This window comes from Salmo salar, chromosome 15 (genome assembly GCF_965601325.2).
Source record: "Salmo salar chromosome 15, fSalSal1, whole genome shotgun sequence".
Classification (NCBI taxonomy): domain Eukaryota; kingdom Metazoa; phylum Chordata; class Actinopteri; order Salmoniformes; family Salmonidae; genus Salmo; species Salmo salar.
The window spans coordinates 21,680,669-21,698,027 of record NC_138305.1 but is presented as its reverse complement, the minus strand read 5'-3'; the positions used below and the strand labels follow the sequence as shown (position 1 = coordinate 21,698,027).

The 17,359-nt window shown below is 44.2% G+C and overlaps 2 protein-coding genes across 4 annotated transcripts in view; both read right to left on the bottom strand.

Annotated features, from left to right (window-relative positions):
• lca5 (lebercilin LCA5) overlaps positions 1-5,507 on the bottom strand; it is a 31,007-nt gene extending 25,500 nt beyond the window's left edge. Inside the window, exons 1-3 of one of the 2 annotated variants that reach the window (XM_082961607.1) lie at positions 5,098-5,507; positions 3,317-3,726; positions 1,247-1,494 (exon numbers count right to left, since the gene is read on the bottom strand). In XM_082961607.1, the coding sequence (XP_082817733.1) occupies positions 1,247-1,494; positions 3,317-3,704 (636 nt within the window). In that variant the 5' untranslated portion in view covers positions 3,705-3,726; positions 5,098-5,507. The remainder of the gene's footprint in view (positions 1-1,246; positions 1,495-3,316; positions 3,727-5,097) is intronic. The other variant, XM_082961609.1, reaches the window with a different exon arrangement.
• Positions 5,508-7,472: 1,965 nt separating this feature from the next.
• On the bottom strand, positions 7,473-14,599 carry zgc:153284 (GRX_SH3BGR domain-containing protein). Of its 2 annotated transcripts, XR_014380590.1 has the most exons (4): positions 14,403-14,599; positions 12,920-13,087; positions 8,794-8,906; positions 7,473-8,386 (listed from the first exon to the last, which is right to left on the bottom strand). XR_014380590.1 is itself a non-coding variant. In XM_014143623.3 (3 exons), exons 1-3 carry the CDS (start codon positions 14,445-14,447, stop codon positions 8,844-8,846), a joined length of 276 nt encoding a protein of 91 aa, XP_013999098.1. In that variant the 5' UTR covers positions 14,448-14,599; the 3' UTR covers positions 7,473-8,843. The 2 variants fall into 2 exon arrangements, 1 of the variants encoding a protein (XP_013999098.1); XM_014143623.3 differs by having other exon boundaries at positions 7,473-8,906.
• Positions 14,600-17,359: the final 2,760 nt, after the last annotated feature.

Below are 17,359 nucleotides of genomic sequence, written 5' to 3'. Positions count from 1 at the left end.
GGGTTAGTAGGTTACCTGTCTGAGGGTCAGGGTTAGTAGGTTTACCTGTCTGAGGGTCAGGGTTAGTAGGTTACCTGTCTGTGGGTCAGGGTTAGTAGGTTACCTGTCTGAGGGTCAGGGTCAGTTAGGTTACCTGTCTGAGGGTCAGGGTTAGTAGGTTACCTGTCTGAGGGTCAGGGTTAGTAGGTTACCTGTCTGAGGGTCAGGGTTAGTAGGTTACCTGTCTGAGGGTCAGGGTTAGTAGGTTACCTGTCTGAGGGTCAGGGTTAGTTAGGTTTACCTGTCTGAGGGTCAGGGTTAGTAGGTTACCTGTCTGAGGGTCAGGGTTAGTTAGGTTTACCTGTCTGAGGGTCAGGGTTAGTAGGTTACCTGTCTGAGGGTCAGGGTTAGTAGGTTACCTGTCTGAGGGTCAGGGTTAGTAGGTTACCTGTCTGAGGGTCAGGGTTAGTAGGTTACCTGTCTGAGGGTCAGGGTTAGTTAGGTTTACCTGTCTGAGGGTCAGGGTTAGTAGGTTACCTGTCTGAGGGTCAGGGTTAGTTAGGTTTACCTGTCTGAGGGTCAGGGTTAGTAGGTTACCTGTCTGAGGGTCAGGGTTAGTAGGTTTACCTGTCTGAGGGTCAGGGTTAGTAGGTTACCTGTCTGAGGGTCAGGGTTAGTAGGTTTACCTGTCTGAGGGTCAGGGTTAGTAGGTTACCTGTCTGAGGGTCAGGGTTAGTAGGTTTACCTGTCTGAGGGTCAGGGTTAGTAGGTTACCTGTCTGAGGGTCAGGGTTAGTAGGTTACCTGTCTGAGGGTCAGGGTTAGTAGGTTACCTGTCTGTGGGTCAGGGTTAGTAGGTTTACCTGTCTGAGGGTCAGGGTTAGTAGGTTACCTGTCTGAGGGTCAGGGTTAGTAGGTTTACCTGTCTGAGGGTCAGGGTTAGTAGGTTACCTGTCTGAGGGTCAGGGTTAGTAGGTTACCTGTCTGAGGGTCAGGGTTAGTTAGGTTACCTGTCTGAGGGTCAGGGTTAGTAGGTTACCTGTCTGTGGGTCAGGGTTAGTAGGTTACCTGTCTGTGGGTCAGGGTCAGTTAGGTTACCTGTCTGAGGGTCAGGGTTAGTAGGTTACCTGTCTGTGGGTCAGGGTTACCTGTCTGAGGATGCGGTTCTCCTTGGTTACCTGTCTGAGGATGCGGTTCTCCTTGGTTACCTGTCTGAGGATGCGGTTCTCCTTGGTTACCTGTCTGAGGATGCGGTTCTCCTTGGTTACCTGTCTGAGGATGCGGTTCTCCTTGGTTAGCTGGTCAGTGTGGAGCTGAAGCTCTGCCAGGGCGTTGCGTAGCTCGTTGATCTTCAACAGGCGGGCCGACAGCATGCGCTTGGTCACCAGGTCAAGATCTTTAGGGGGCGCCGTGGAGTCCTTGATCAGGCTCTGGGACTCGGTGCGTACCCCCCAACGCTGAGGCCTCTGGGGCTGGGCACCCAAACGGGGAGGGCGATACACACCCCGACGCACACCTATGGAGGAGAAACACACACACAGGGTTACACACAGTACACACCTGGGGGACACACACAGGGTTACACACAGTACACACCTGGGGGACTCACACAGGGTTACACACAGCCCACACTGTGATGCACACCTGGGACACACACAATACAAAGGACATGAAACTATGCATCACTCCCTAAGGATATCACACTGCTTGCTTGGCCACTTCCTCCTGATTCAGCACATACCTGGATCCAACCCAGGCCCTCCGCATTACAAACACACATGACTGTCCTCCCTCAAGCGTCTCTACCGGTCGCGCCACTCAAAAGCTAGCTCTTACATCTGAGGAGTAAGTTTCATACATCTCTATGTGTATGAACAACTACATAACAACTAGGACATAGCCATGTGTTACACCTATATAACAACTAGGACATAGCTATGTGTTACAACAACATAACAACTAGGACATAGCCATGTGTTACACCTACATAACAACTAGGACATAGCCATGTGTTATACCTACATAACAACTAGGACATAGCCATGTGTTACACCTACATAACAACTAGGACATAGCCATGTGTTACACCTACATAACAACTAGGACATAGCCATGTGTTATACCTACATAACAACTAGGACATAGCCATGTGTTACACCTACATAACAACTAGGACATAGCCATGTGTTACACCTACATAACAACTAGGACATAGCCATGTGTTATACCTACATAACAACTAGGACATAGCCATGTGTTACAACAACATAACAACTAGGACATCTCTGTGTGTTACACCTACATAACAACTAGGACATCTCCATGTGTTACAACAACATAACAACTAGGACATCTCTGTGTGTTACACCTACATAACAACTAGGACATCTCTGTGTGTTACACCTACGTAACAACTAGGCCATATCTGTGTGTTACACCTACATAACAACTAGGACATCTCTGTGTGTTCCACCTACATAACAACTAGGACATAGCCATGTGTTACAACAACATAACAACTAGGACATCTCTGTGTGTTACACCTACATAACAACTAGGACATCTCTGTGTGTTACACCTACATAACAACTAGGACATCTCTGTGTGTTACACCTACGTAACAACTAGGACATCTCTGTGTGTTACACCTACGTAACAACTAGGACATCTCTGTGTGTTACACCTACATAACAACTAGGACATCTCTGTGTGTTACACCTACATAACAACTAGGACATCTCCGTGTGTTACAACAACATAACAACTAGGACATCTCTGTGTGTTACAACAACATAACAACTAGGACATCTCTGTGTGTTACAACAACATAACAACTAGGACATCTCTGTGTGTTACACCTACATAACAACTAGGACATCTCTGTGTGTTACACCTACATAACAACTAGGACATCTCTGTGTGTTACACCTACATAACAACTAGGACATCTCCATGTGTTACAACAACATAACAACTAGGACATCTCCATGTGTTACAACAACATAACAACTAGGACATCTCTGTGTGTTACACCTACATAACAACTAGGACATCTCTGTGTGTTACACCTACGTAACAACTAGGACATATCTGTGTGTTACACCTACATAACAACTAGGACATCCCTGTGTGTTACACCTACATAACAACTAGGACATCCCTGTGTGTTACACCTACATAACAACTAGGACATCTCTGTGTGTTACACCTACATAACAACTAGAACATCTCTGTGTGTTACACCTTAGAGTAGTACAGAGACCACATTTGAAATGTGCTAGCGAGCTACACTGCTATCTACTGGAGATATTGCGTGGGAGGGTGTGGGTGTACAGTACCTGCTTTGTGTAGAGGACTGCTGGAGACCCTCTTGGCGCGAGGTCCCTTTCTGCGAGGGCTGGGGGAGGGCGTACGGGAGTAGGGCGACAGCGTGCGTTCCGAGGGTGTTAGGTTCTCGTAGTCTTCAGAGTAGAATGAGCTGCTCCTCCTATGCTCTCTGTCTGACATGCGATCCCGGTCAGGATCTAGTTCCTGTGTCCGTGTCTTAGCCTGGTCCCCAGCACAGCTGTCCCTCTCATCTCTTTCGCCGTCCCGACTCTTGTCCCGTTTCAGAGTTCGTAGCGACGCCTCGGAACCTTTCCCAGCAGTGCTCCTGCGGGACTGACGACTCTGGCGCTCCGCATCTCGGTTGTCCTCGTAAGGGTGTGGAATGTTCTCCGTATCCATGTTGTCCCTCTGACAGGAGATTCTTCATGGATACGCATAAGAAGTCATTCAATGATTCAGATTAGTCCTATTACACTGTATCACTGACTGTGTAGGCTCCCTACCAGTCAATAACATTGATATAACCTAGTGTATTACAAATGGCAATAGGGTGCCATTTGGTACACAGCCTTAATCATTCTCTCTAAGGCATAATAACATCCTAGCCTGGTCAGTCTGTCGATTGCTTTAGCCATTTTGTCATTTTATTTCACAGGAATGCAATTCAGTAGGACAACTTTTTTTGGACAGGCCTGAGACGCTTTCACATCTTTAATCTTTTTTACAATTTTTTTTAATGTATTTAACCTTTATTTAACTGGGCAAGTCAGTTTTAAGAACATATTCTTATTTACAATGACGGCCTAACCCCGGGCCAAATACAGACGCCGCCCTATGGGACTCCCAATCACGGCCGGTTATGTTACAGCCTGGATTCGAACCAAGGTGTCTGTAGTGACACCTCTAGTAACACTCGGGAGATGGCACACGTTCAAATCAAATACAGGAATAGGAATAAAGTGGCAGATAGTGAACAGTAGCAGTTGCTGTGATGAGTCCAAAAAGTTAGCGCAAACAAACGTTTTGAACAACAAAAAAATGGTGTTTCTATTGGACAAATTCAGGTAGGGTCCTGCCCCGTTTCGTTCTGTTTACTCTTGTTTGCTTCCGTTTGATTCTTAAACAGTAAACAATAAACGCACAGATATTTCACTGGATGTATAAATGTGAAGCATCCGGTTAGCGTTTCCTCTCACTACCAAATTTGGAAGTAAGAGGAAGCCCACTTTGGGAGAAGATGGAACAAGATGGATTTTGGCCGAAATTCTACAAATCTTCTCATCAATTAAACATTTGATCTCAATACAGTTTTCTGTTACCAAAACAAACAAAAAATATGTTATGAACAGAACGGACTAAGTTTTGTAGACTTCACCCTTTTTGCAAAAGTTTTTTTTAATTTATTTTTTTAAATCACGCTGTTTAGGAGTACAAAGGCGAGTTAAGTTCCCTAACAGAAATATACAGATGTATACTAGACTACGTCAATAAGATATCCCCTAGCTGGTGTTTCGCTTAGCAAGCCACCTTCTTGTTTCTTCTGGCCACTATGACTCATTTGTTCCCATTGGAAACGACAAGCTGTGGTCTATCTTGGTTTAGTTATAAAAACCTTTCCGTTGCTAAACGTAATCCCCAACTAGCCCCCCCACACATCCAAAAGCAACATGTTAGCTAATGTTAGCTAGCTGCTACGTCACCAGATTTAATCAACATTTATTTGAGACAATTTGCTATTTTGTTTTTCGTCTCATTTTAAATGAAAGTTTGTAAAGAGGCATTATCAACCCACCTCGTTAAGATTACCTTGGCGTCACGTCTCCATGACTTCTCCCTTTCCGCGTAATAGTCTCTGTCTGGTCAAGTTGATAGCTAACTAGTCTTAGATGTCTAGCTGTTTGTCTCGCTACCTAGCACCGTGGGTCGTTAGCTCTGTATAGCTAGTTATATAGCTAACGACGTTAGCTAAATTAGCAACCTAGCTAACAACAACAGCCTCCCGTACCTTAGTAACATTTAACCCTGCAGTTATACCAGAATATATCCATGGCTCTTTAGCTATCTATTTAGGATATTGGTCATTTATTGGCCTCTAATTGGGGTGGGGGATTTACTAAAAAGCTAGCTAGGGATAGACACAGGACTAGCCGCTAGCTACATGGCAGATTCCGCCTAGCCCTTCGGTCGGTCCGCTCTGGTCACTATGACGCGGTGCCATGGCAACCCCCTCCCGTACCACTTTGTGTCGTTCCATAGTTGAACCAGAGAGAGACGCTGTGACCACATGTTGCATGAACCCAGATAACAGATTATCCTTATTAATATTATATATAATATATTATATTATTATATTATTAATTCATTCCAGTAACCGAAGGGATCCATTCCTGATATATTTGCATGTTATTAAAAAAAAGGTGGATTTTTGTAAGTATTTATTGGTTTATGGTTATAAACTGTACACAAGGCACAAACGGATAATAAATCGGACGAAAATGTGGATTATTGTGAGTGCAGCAGAAAGCTTTGTGGGTCTCAATGAGTTTACAGCAGAGGCAATGCAAAAAAATCATGTCAAAGGATATGACTTGAATTTGAATGTGACTTTTTTTTATTGTAGGTGTCTGTTTTTGTATTTTGTATTATGGATTTGAATTTCTTTTGTTTGTACCATGTTTGTACCATGTTTTGTGCTTCTACCACATTGTGTTGCTACCATGTTGTGTTGCTACCATGTTGTTGTCATGTTGTGTTGATACCATGTTGTTGTCATGTTGTGTTGCTGCCATGTTGTTGTAATTTTGTGTTGCTACCATGCTGTGTTGTCATGTGTTTCTACCATGCTGTGTTGTCATGTGTTTCTACCATGCTGTGTTGTCATGTGGTGCTACCATGTTGTTGTCATGTTGTGTTGCTACCATGTTGTGTTGCTTCCATGTTGTTGCCATGTTGTGCTGCTACCATGTTGTTGTCATGTTGTGTAGCTACCATGTTGTGTTCTACCATGTTGTTGTCATGTTGTGCTGCTACCATGTTGTTGTCATGTTGTGTTGCTACCATGTTGTGTATCCTACCATGTTGTTATCATGTTGTGTTGCTATCATGTTGTTGTCATGTTGTGTTGCTACCATGTTGCTGTCATGTTGTGTTGCTGCCATGTTGTTGTCATGTTGTGTTTCTGCCATGTTGTGTTGCTACCATGTTGCTGTCATGTTGTGTTGCTGCCATGTTGTTGTCATGTTGTGTTTCTGCCATGTTGTGTTGCTACCATGTTGCTGTCATGTTGTGTTGCTGCCATGTTGTTGTCATGTTGTGTTTCTGCCATGTTGTGTTGCTGCCATGTTGTTGTCATGTGGTGTTGCTACCAGGCTGGGTTGTCATGTTGTGTTGCTGCCATGTTGTTGTCATGTTGTGTTTCTGCCATGTTGTGTTGATACCATGTTGTTATCATGTTGTGTTGCTATCATGTTGTTGCCATGTTGTGTTGCTGCCATGTTGTTGTCATGTGGTGTTGCTACCATGTTGTTGTCATGTTGTGTTGCTGCCATGTTGTGTTGATACCATGTTGTTGCCATGTTGTGTTGCTGCCATGTTGTTGTCATGTGGTGTTGCTACCAGGCTGGGTTGTCATGTTGTGTTGCTGCCATGCTATGTTGTTGTCTTAGGTCTCTCTTTATGTAGTGTTGTGTTGTCTCTCTTGTCATGATGTGTGTTTTGTCCTACATCTTTTATTTTTTATTTTATTTTTAATCCCAGCCCCCGTCCCAGCAGGAAGCCTTTTGCCTTTCGGTAGGCCGTCATTGTAAATAAGAATTTGTTCTTAACTGACTTGCCTATATAAAACAAAAAAAATCCATCCAAGTTGTCAGACCCAGGTAGCTTGTCATTGTTGATAGACAATACTTTTTTTCACCTCTTCCACACTGACTTTACGGAATTCAAAATTACAATGCTTGTATTTCATAATTTGGTCAGTTATGCATGGACGTGTAGGTTCAGAATTTGTTGTTGTTATTGTGTGTGTGTTTAATTATGATTCCTGCTGATATGTATTATTGATTATGTTAAGAGATTTTGATTTACATGAGAGGACTACTACAAATAACATTATAATAACATTATAATAACATTGTAACAATGATAAATAAATAACACAAAAAGAAGAAATATAAGAATGCCTTTATTTTGCTAAACAAGGCAATGGTTATACATTCAGAAAGTATTCACACCTCTTGACTTGTGAGATGTTGTGTCCCTGGCTTACACACAATGCCCCGTTTTAAAGTAGATTATTTTTTTTATTTTTTTACATGTTTACAAATCAATAAAAATTAAAAGCTGAAATGTCTTGAGTCAATAATAAGTATGGCAAGCCTAAATAATTTCAGGAGTAAAGATGTACTCACATAAGTTGCATGGACTCACTCTGTGTGCAATAATAGTGTTTAAAAATGCAGACATTGAATATCCCTTTGAGCATGGTGAAGTTATTAATTACACTTTGGATGGTGTATCAATACACCTAGTCACTACAAATATACAGACGTCCTTCCTAATTCAGTTGCCAGAGAGGAAGGAAACCACTCAGGGATTTCACCATGAGGCCAATGGTGACTTCAAAATAGTTACAGAGTTTACTGGCTGTGATAGGAGAAAATTGAGGATGGATCAACAATATTGTAGTTACTCCACAATACTAACCTAAATGACAGAGTGAAAGAAGGAAGCCTGTACAGAATAAAAATATTCCAAAACATGCATCCTGTTTGCAACAAGGCCCTTAAGTAAAACTGATTTTTTTTTGGCAAAGACATGAACTTTATGTCCTGAAAACAAAGCGTTATGTTTGGGGCAAATTCAACACAACATATCACTGAGTACCACTCTTCATATTTTCAAGCATGATGGTGGCTGCATCAAGTTATGGGTATGCTTGTCATCGCCAAGGACTAGGGAGATTTTTAGGATGAAAAGAAACAGAATAGAGCTGAGCACCTGTGAAATCCAAGAGGAAAACCTGGTTCAGTCTGCTTTCCAACCGACACTGGGAGATGAATTCACCTTTTCAGCAGGACAATAACCTAAAACACAAGGCCAAATCTACACTGTAGTTGCTTACCAAGACTACACTAAATATTCCTGAGTGGCCTAGTTACAGTTTTGACTTAAATTAGCTTGAAAATCTATGGCAAGACTTGAAAATGGCTGTCTAGCAAACGTGACTAGCGTGAAGAATTCAAAACAGAATAATGTGCAGATGTTGTACAATACAGCTGATCAAAGTTCTTAAGAGACATCCAATAAGACTCAAAGCTCTTAGAGACATCCAGGAAGACACAGAGCTGTAATAGCTGCCTAAGATGATTCTAACATGTATTGACTCAGGGGTGTGAATACTTATGTACATGAGATATTTCTGTATTTCATTTTCAAATGAATTCAGGCTGTAACACAACACAATGGGGAATAAGTCATGGGGTGTGAATACTTTCTGAAGTGGAGGGGAGAGTCTTCTGGCAGGTGATCTTCCTTTGTCTGTTACAGCTTAAAGAAGGCCTCTGCTTTTCCAGCCTCCACCGCCTCATAAAACACAGAGAAGTCCTGCAGAGCGAGAAAGATGAGGGAGAGAGAGAGGGCAGAGAGAGCGATGGGAGAGAGAGAGGGCAGAGAGAGCAATGAGAGAGGGGTGCAGAGAGCGATGAGAGATGGTGAGAGAGAGGGGAGAGAGAGTGATGAAAGATGGGAGAGAGAGGGGGCAGAGAGAGCGATTGGAGAGAGAGAGGGCAGAGAGAGGGCAGAGAGAGCGATGGGAGAGAGAGAGGGCAGAGAGAGTGCAGAGAGCAATGAGAGAGGGGTGCAGAGAGCGATGAGAGATGGTGAGAGAGAGGGGAAAGAGAGTGATGAGAGATGGGGGAGAGAGAGGGGGCAGAGAGAGGGCAGAGAGAGCGATGAGAGAGGGGGCAGAGAGAGGGCAGAGAGAGCGATGAGAGATGAGGGAGAGAGAGGGCAGAGAGAGGGCAGAGAGAGCGATGAGAGAGAGGGCAGAGAGAGGGCAGAGAGAGTGATGAGAGATGGGAGAGAGAGGGCAGAGAGAGGGTAGAGAGAGCGATGAGAGATGGGAGAGAGAGGGCAGAGAGAGGGCAGAGAGAGGGCAGAGAGAGCGATGAGAGATGAGGGAGAGAGAGGGCAGAGAGAGGGCAGAGAGAGCGATGAGAGATGAGGGAGAGAGAGGGCAGAGAGAGGGCAGAGAGAGCGATGAGAGATGAGGGACAGAGAGGGCAGAGAGAGTGATGAGAGATGGGAGAGAGAGGGGCAGAGAGAGCGATGAGAGATGAGGGAGAGAAGGGAAGAGAGAGTGATGAGAGATGAGGGAGAAAAGGGGAGAGAGAGTGATGAGAGATGGGCGAGAGAGGGCAGAGAGAGCGATGAGAGATGAGGGAGAGAGAGTGATGAGAGATGAGGGAGAGAGATGGGGGAGAGGAGAAAAACATCAATTGGATAGGGAGGGAGAGCGTGAGAGCTGTGTTTGTGGATGCAGTGTGTTTCACTGATTCTGAGTAATACTGATGCAAATAGATGGAAATGGGATTGGACAGATGAACAAACACAATGCTTTAAACACAATAACTGCATCACAGACAGACAGGACCAGCAACGATAAACACCCAACAACAACATGGAACAGTATTTGTCTACAATCAGAGGTTAATTTCTTCTTCTTTCAGTTAAACGGCAGGGCCAGACACAGTGACGTACCACCAGGTCTGAGCAAGCCCCCCTACAATTCTCCACATTTTGCCATGGGGCAAAGAGAAAATCTCCTATTATTCTACACATTACGCCATGAGGCTGAGAGAATTTTACATTTTTAAAGCTAATTTCCTACTATTCTACACATTACGCCATGAGGCTGAGAGAGTTTTACATTTTAAAGCTAATTTCCTACTATTCTACACATTACGCCATGAGGCTGAGAGAATTTTACATTTTTAAAGCTAATTTCCTACTATTCTATACATTACGCCATGAGGCTGAGAGAGTTTTAAATTTTTAAAGCTAATTTCCTACTATTCTATACATTACGCCATGAGGCTGAGAGAGTTTTAAATTTTTAAAGCTAATTTCCTACTATTCAATACATTTTGCCTAGAAGCTGAGAAAGAATTGTGCAGTTTTACAGCTAATTTTCTGTGATTCTAAACGTGCTTGCCATGGCTTAGGACGTGTCCATATGCTATCTGGAGAGGGGGGACCCCCAGAGTCCGGCACCCCCCTGCCTTGCGGGGGCTGCAGGTGTGTGAGGTACGCCAGTGACCATACAGTCTGCCCCAACAGGAAGTACCCTGTTCACATGAAGGTTTTCAAGTGGCCTCGCCCTGCTGTGGTAAAATTCCAGTGCCGCCTGAACGAGAATTACTAGTGTGTGTGTGTGTCTGTGTCTGTGTGTGTGTGTGTGTGTGTGTGTGTGTGTGTGTGTGTGTGTGTGTGTGTGTGTGTGTGTGTGTGTGTGTGTGTGTGTGTGTGTGTATTGACTTAAAGCTATGGGCGTTGTGCAGCCTAAGTAATGATTCGATTTTGGTCCACACCCAGTCTGCGTTCCAAATGGCACCCTATAGCCAGAGTAGTCTAGTCAGTAGCTCTAGTCAAAAGTAGTGCACTATATAGGGAATAGGTGCAACCAGTCAGCCAGGAGAACCAGGATGTCACACTGCAGGTGTAGGCTTTTGTTCCAGTCTGACACTTATACACCTGATTGAAATGGTTAAAGGTCCACACTGAAGACCCTGATGAGTTGATTACTTTGAAAAGGGTGTTTCCGTATTCAGGTGGAACAAAAGCTTTCACAACCTGTATCTCTCCTGAACCAGTATCTCTCCTGAACCAGTATCTCTCCTGAACCAGTATCTCTCCTGAACCAGTATCTCTCCAGAACCAGTAGCTCTACAGAACCAGTATCTCTCCTGAACCAGTATCTCTCCAGAACCAGTAGCTCTACAGAACCAGTATCTCTCCTGAACCAGTATCTCTCCTGAACCAGTATCTCTCCTGAACCAGTATCTCTACAGAACCAGTATCTCTCCTGAACCAGTAGCTCTACAGAACCAGTATCTCTCCTGAACCAGTATCTCTCCTGAACCAGTATCTCTCCAGAACCAGCAGCTCTACAGAACCAGTATCTCTCCTGAACCAGTATCTCTCCAGAACCAGTAGCTCTCCTGAACCAGTATCTCTCCTGAACCAGTATCTCTCCTGAACCAGTATCTCTCCAGAACCAGTAGCTCTACAGAACCAGTATCTCTCCTGAACCAGTATCTCTCCAGAACCAGTAGCTCTACAGAACCAGTATCTCTCCTGAACCAGTATCTCTCCTGAACCAGTATCTCTCCTGAACCAGTATCTCTACAGAAGCAGTATCTCTCCTGAACCAGTAGCTCTACAGAACCAGTATCTCTCCTGAACCAGTATCTCTCCTGAACCAGTATCTCTCCAGAACCAGTAGCTCTACAGAACCAGTATCTCTCCTGAACCAGTATCTCTCCAGAACCAGTAGCTCTCCAGAACCAGTATCTCTCCTGGACCAGTAGCTCTACAGAACCACTATCTCTCCAGGACCAGTATCTCTCCAGGACCAGTATCTCTCCAGGACAAGTAACTCTACAGGACCAGTATCTCTCCAGGACCAGTATCTCTCCAGAACCAGTATCTCTCCTGAACCAGTATCTCTCCTGAACCAGTAGCTCTCCTGAACCAGTAGCTCTACAGAACCAGTATCTCTCCTGAACCAGTAGCTCTACAGAACCAGTATCTCTCCAGAACCAGTATCTCTCCAGGACCAGTATCTCTCCAGGACCAGTATCTCTCCAGGACAAGTAACTCTACAGAACCAGTATCTCTCCAGGACCAGTATCTCTCCAGAACCAGTATCTCTCCAGAACCAGTAGCTCTCCTGAACCAGTAGCTCTACAGAACCAGTATCTCTACAGAACCAGTATCTCTCCAGGACCAGTATCTCTCCAGAACCAGTATCTCTCCAGAACCAGTAGCTCTCCTGAACCAGTAGCTCTACAGAACCAGTATCTCTACAGAACCAGTATCTCTACAGAACCAGTATCTCTCCAGAACCAGAGAAGCTAGAACTGGGTCCCAAATGTGACCCTACTCCTTATTTGGTGCTATTGACCCCTGGTCAGAAGTAGTGGACTATATAGGAAACAGGGACATTCAGAATGTAGCCCTGGCCTTGTGCTAAAGTAGTGGACTATATAGGAAACAGGGCCATTCAGAATGTAGCCCTGGCCTTGTGCTAAAGTAGTGGACTATATAGGAAACAGGGACATTCAGAATGTATCCCTGGCCTTGTGGTAAATTAGTGGACTATATAGGAAACAGGGACATTTAGAATGTATCCCTGGCCTTGTGCTAAAGTAGTGGACTATATAGGAAACAGGGACATTCAGAATGTAGCCCTGGCCTTGTGCTAAAGTAGTGGACTATATAGGAAACAGGGACATTCAGAATGTATCCCTGGCCTTGTGCTAAAGTAGTGGACTATATAGGAAACAGGGACATTCAGAATGTAGCCCTGGCCTTGTGCTAGCTGCTTCTAGACTCACCCCGCAGTACACGTCCTTGTTGAAGACCTGTGGTGGCAGAGCGGTGGGGTTTCCTGTCTTCTTCCTCATCTCGTCTTTGACCTCTGACCCCTGGGTGATGTCCACCGCCTTGTACTTGATCTTCTTAGAGTCCAGGAAGGAGAAGATCTGGCTCTGCTGCTGTTTTAGCTGACGTATAAATAATAAAGAACAATTTTTTATTTATTTAAACTAAGCAAGTCAGTTAAGAACAAATTCTTATTTTCAATGACAGCCAAAGAACAGTGGGTTAACTGTCTTGTACAGGGGAAGAACGACAGATTTTTACCTTGTCAGCTCAGGGATTTGATCTTGCAACCTTTCGGTTACTAGTCCAACACTCTAAGCACTAGGCTACCTGCCGACCCAATAGTAACACAAAATATTTTGTCATATTAATAATTTATTTCTAACATTTTCTGCTTCCCAAATGGCACCCTTTTCCCTATATAGTGCACTGCTGTTGACCAGGGCCCATAGGGGTGAATCAGAGTCACCTATGGAAGGATATTGTAAAAATTTAACGATCTATACTGTAGTGGTACAGTATAACTTAATATTATAATGATTACAGAGGTAGTGGTGCAGTATAACTTCATATTATAATGATTACAGAGGTAGTGGTACAGTATAACTTAATATTCTGATTATTACAGAGGTAGTGGTACAGTATAACTTGATATTCTGATTATTACAGAGGTAATGGTACAATATAACTAAATATTCTGATTATTACAGAGGTCCACCACATTCACAGTAGAGCTCAGGGACAGTATGACGGTATCTCAGATTACGAGTTCTGATCTAGGATCTGTCCATGTAATCTAATTCATTGTGTTGTAAAAAGCACAACTGATCCTAAATCAGAACTTTTACTCTGAGACGCTTGATAGCCTGTGTACGGTTGGTTCCGTGGTCCACAGAAAATCTGTTAGCCTGACAGAGGCAGGCCGAGTCGGGAGTGGCGTGGTAGGTGCAGCCGGGTAAACGTTTACATTTTAGTTATTTATCAGATGCTCTTGTCCAGAGCGACTTCCTGTTATTCATCTTAAGGTAGCTAGGTAAGACAACCACAACTCATAGTCAATACAACTCTCCTCGATAAAGCAGCTATCAGCAAAGTCAGAGCTAGTAAGTCAGAGTTAGTAAGTCAGAGCTAGTAAGTCAGAGCTAGTAAGTCAGAGCTAGTAAGTCAGAGCTAGTAAGTCAGAGCTGGTAAGTCAGAGCTGGTAAGTCAGAGCTAGTAAGTCAGAGCTAATAAGTCAGAGTTAGTAAGTCAGAGCTGGTAAGTCAGAGCTAGTAAGTCAGAGCTAATAAGTCAGAGTTAGTAAGTCAGAGCTAGTAAGTCAGAGCTGGTAAGAGAAGTGTTCAGTTTGACTTCTTCTTTATATCACTCAGGTAAAAGTGGCAGATCCGTGAAGTGGATGCCGCCAGGTAAATGAATGAGACAGGTGAGAACACATACCTCTCTGGAACCGCTCACGCTGCTGAAATACACGATGATAGACATGATACCTGATGATATATACTGCTACAAAATATCAATATAATATGATCCAGTTAAGTTTGTGTTCCAGTGGTGTGTTGTCCCATAGAGAGCTGTCTCTGTGTGTGTGTGGAGAGGAGTGGAGTGTAGACTGCTTCAAGGTGTTGCAACAGACAAGGTGAACAGGTTTAAACATGGCTTACCTGTTGGCCACACCCCCCTGGCTGCCGACCACTCCTGTTATGTCTATTTCTTGCTTTTGTCACACACACACACACATACATCACACACACATAGACACACACACACACATTGATAGATAGATACACACGCATCACACACACACACATTACACACACACACACAGACAGACAGACACACACATCACAAACATAGACAGACACGCACACACACATAGATAGATAGATAAACACACTCGCATCACACACACACAGAGAGAGAGAGAGAGAGTGGCATGCCATTGAGCACCTCAGAGAATATTTGTCTCAGGTCTGAAGAGATGCAGAAGGTATATACAGTACATATATATACTGCTCAAAAAAATAAATGGAACACTTAAACAACACAATGTAACTCCAAGTCAATCACACTTCTGTGAAATCAAACTGTCCACTTAGGAAGCAACACTGATTGACAATAAATTTCACATGCTGTTGTGCAAATGGAATAGACAACAGGTGGAAATTATAGGCAATTAGCAAGACACCCCCAATAAAGGAGTGGTTCTGCAGGTGGGGACCACAGACCACTTCTCAGTTCCTATGCTTCCTGGCTGATGTTTTGGTCACTTTTGAATAGTGGTAGCATGAGACGGAGTCTACAACCCACACAAGTGGCTCAGGTAGTGCAGCTCATCCAGGATGGCACATCAATGCGAGCTGTGGCAAGAAGGTTTGCTGTGTCTGTCAGCGTAGTGTCCAGAGCATGGAGGCGCTACCAGGAGACAGGCCAGTACATCAGGAGACGTGGAGGAGGCCGTAGGAGGGCAACAACCCAGCAGCAGGACCGCTACCTCCGCCTTTGTGCAAGGAGGAGCAGGAGAAGCACTGCCAGAGCCCTGCAAAATGACCTCCAGCAGGCCACAAATGTGCATGTGTCTGCTCAAATGGTCAGAAACAGACTCCATGAGGGTGGTATGAGGGCCCGACGTCCACAGGTGGGGGTTGTGCTTACAGCCCAACACCGTGCAGGACGTTTGCCATTTGCCAGAGAACACCAAGATTGGCTAATTCGCCACTGGCGCCCTGTGCTCTTCACAGATGAAAGCAGGTTCACACTGAGCACGTGACAGACGTGACAGAGTCTGGAGACGCCGTGGAGAACTTTCTGCTGCCTGCAACATCCTCCAGCATGACCGGTTTGGCGGTGGGTCAGTCATGGTGTGGGGTGGCATTTCTTTGGGGGGCCGCACAGCCCTCCATGTGCTCGCCAGAGGTAGCCTGACTGCCATTAGGTAGCGAGATGAGATCCTCAGACCCCTTGTGAGACCATATGCTGGTGCGGTTGGCCCTGGGTTCCTCCTAATGCAAGACAATGCTAGACCTCATGTGGCTGGAGTGTGTCAGCAGTTCCTGCAAGAGGAAGGCATTGACGCTATGGACTGGCCCGCCCGTTCCCCAGACCTGAATCCAATTGAGCACATCTGGGACATCATGGCTCGCTCCATCCACCAACGCCACGTTGCACCACAGACTGTCCAGGAGTTGGCGGATGCTTTAGTCCAGGTCTGGGAGGAGATCCCTCAGGAGACCATCCGCCACCTCATCAGGAGCATGCCCAGGCGTTGTAGGGAGGTCATACAGGCACGTGGAGGCCACACACACACTACTGAGCCTCATTTTGACTTGTTTTAAGGACATTACATCAAAGTTGGATCAGCCTGTAGTGTGGTTTTCCACTTTAATTTTGAGTGTGACTCCAAATCCAAACCTCCATGGGTTGATAAATTGGATTTCCATTGATTATTTGTGTGATTTTGTTGTCAGCACATCCAACTATGTAAAGAAAAAAGTATTTAATAAGATTATTTCATTCATTCAGATCTAGGATGTGTTATTTTAGTGTTCCCTTTATTTTTTTGAGCAGTGTATATACAGCCTTCAGAAAGAACCCTTTGACTTTTTCCACATTTTGTTGTTACAGCCTGAATTACATTGAGATGTTTTGTCACTACCCACAATACCCCATGATGTCAAAGTGGCATTATGTTTTTACAAATTTGTACAAATTAATTTCAAATGAAAAGCTGAAATGTCTTGAGTCAATAAGTATTCAACCCCTTTGTTATGACAAGCCTAAATAAGTTTAGGAGTAAACATTTTATTAACAAGTCACATAATCAGTTGCATGGACTCACTCTGTGTGCAATAATAGTGTTTAACATGATTTTTGTAATGACTACCTCATCTCTGTACGCCACACTTACAGATAATTGTAAGGTCCCCCAGTCGATCAGTGAATTTCAACCACAAAGACCAGGGAGGTTTTCCAATGCCTCACAAAGAAGGGCACCTACTGGTAGATGTGTTAAAAAAAAGAAGAAAAAAAAAAGACACTGAATATCCCTTTGAGCATGGTGAAGTTATTAATTACACTTTGGATGGTGTATCAATACACCCAGTCACTACAAATATACAGGCGTCCTTCCTAACTCAGTTGCCAGAGAGGAAGGAAACCACTCAGGGATTTCACCAAGAGGCCAATGGTGACTTTAAAATAGTTACAGAGTTTAATGGCTGTGAAATGAAAACTGAGGATGGATCAACCACATTATAGTTACACCACAATACTAACCTAATGTAACGGTCGTCGTATGTAGTGGACCAAGATGCAGCGGGTTGAGTGCTCATTTTAACGTTTATTGAGCACTTAAATGACAAAACAAGAAACCGAACGCACAGTATTGCATGCTAACA

Coding starts and splice junctions, on each gene's coding strand:
- zgc:153284 (XM_014143623.3), bottom strand. CDS start 14,447: ATGTCTATCATCGTGTATTTCAGCAGCGTGAGCGGTTCCAGAGAG. Junction 13,088..14,402: donor GCGTGAGCGGTTCCAGAGAG/GTATGTGTTCTC, acceptor TTTATACGTCAG/CTAAAACAGCAGCAGAGCCA. Junction 8,907..12,919: donor ACAAGGACGTGTACTGCGGG/GTGAGTCTAGAA, acceptor CTCGCTCTGCAG/GACTTCTCTGTGTTTTATGA.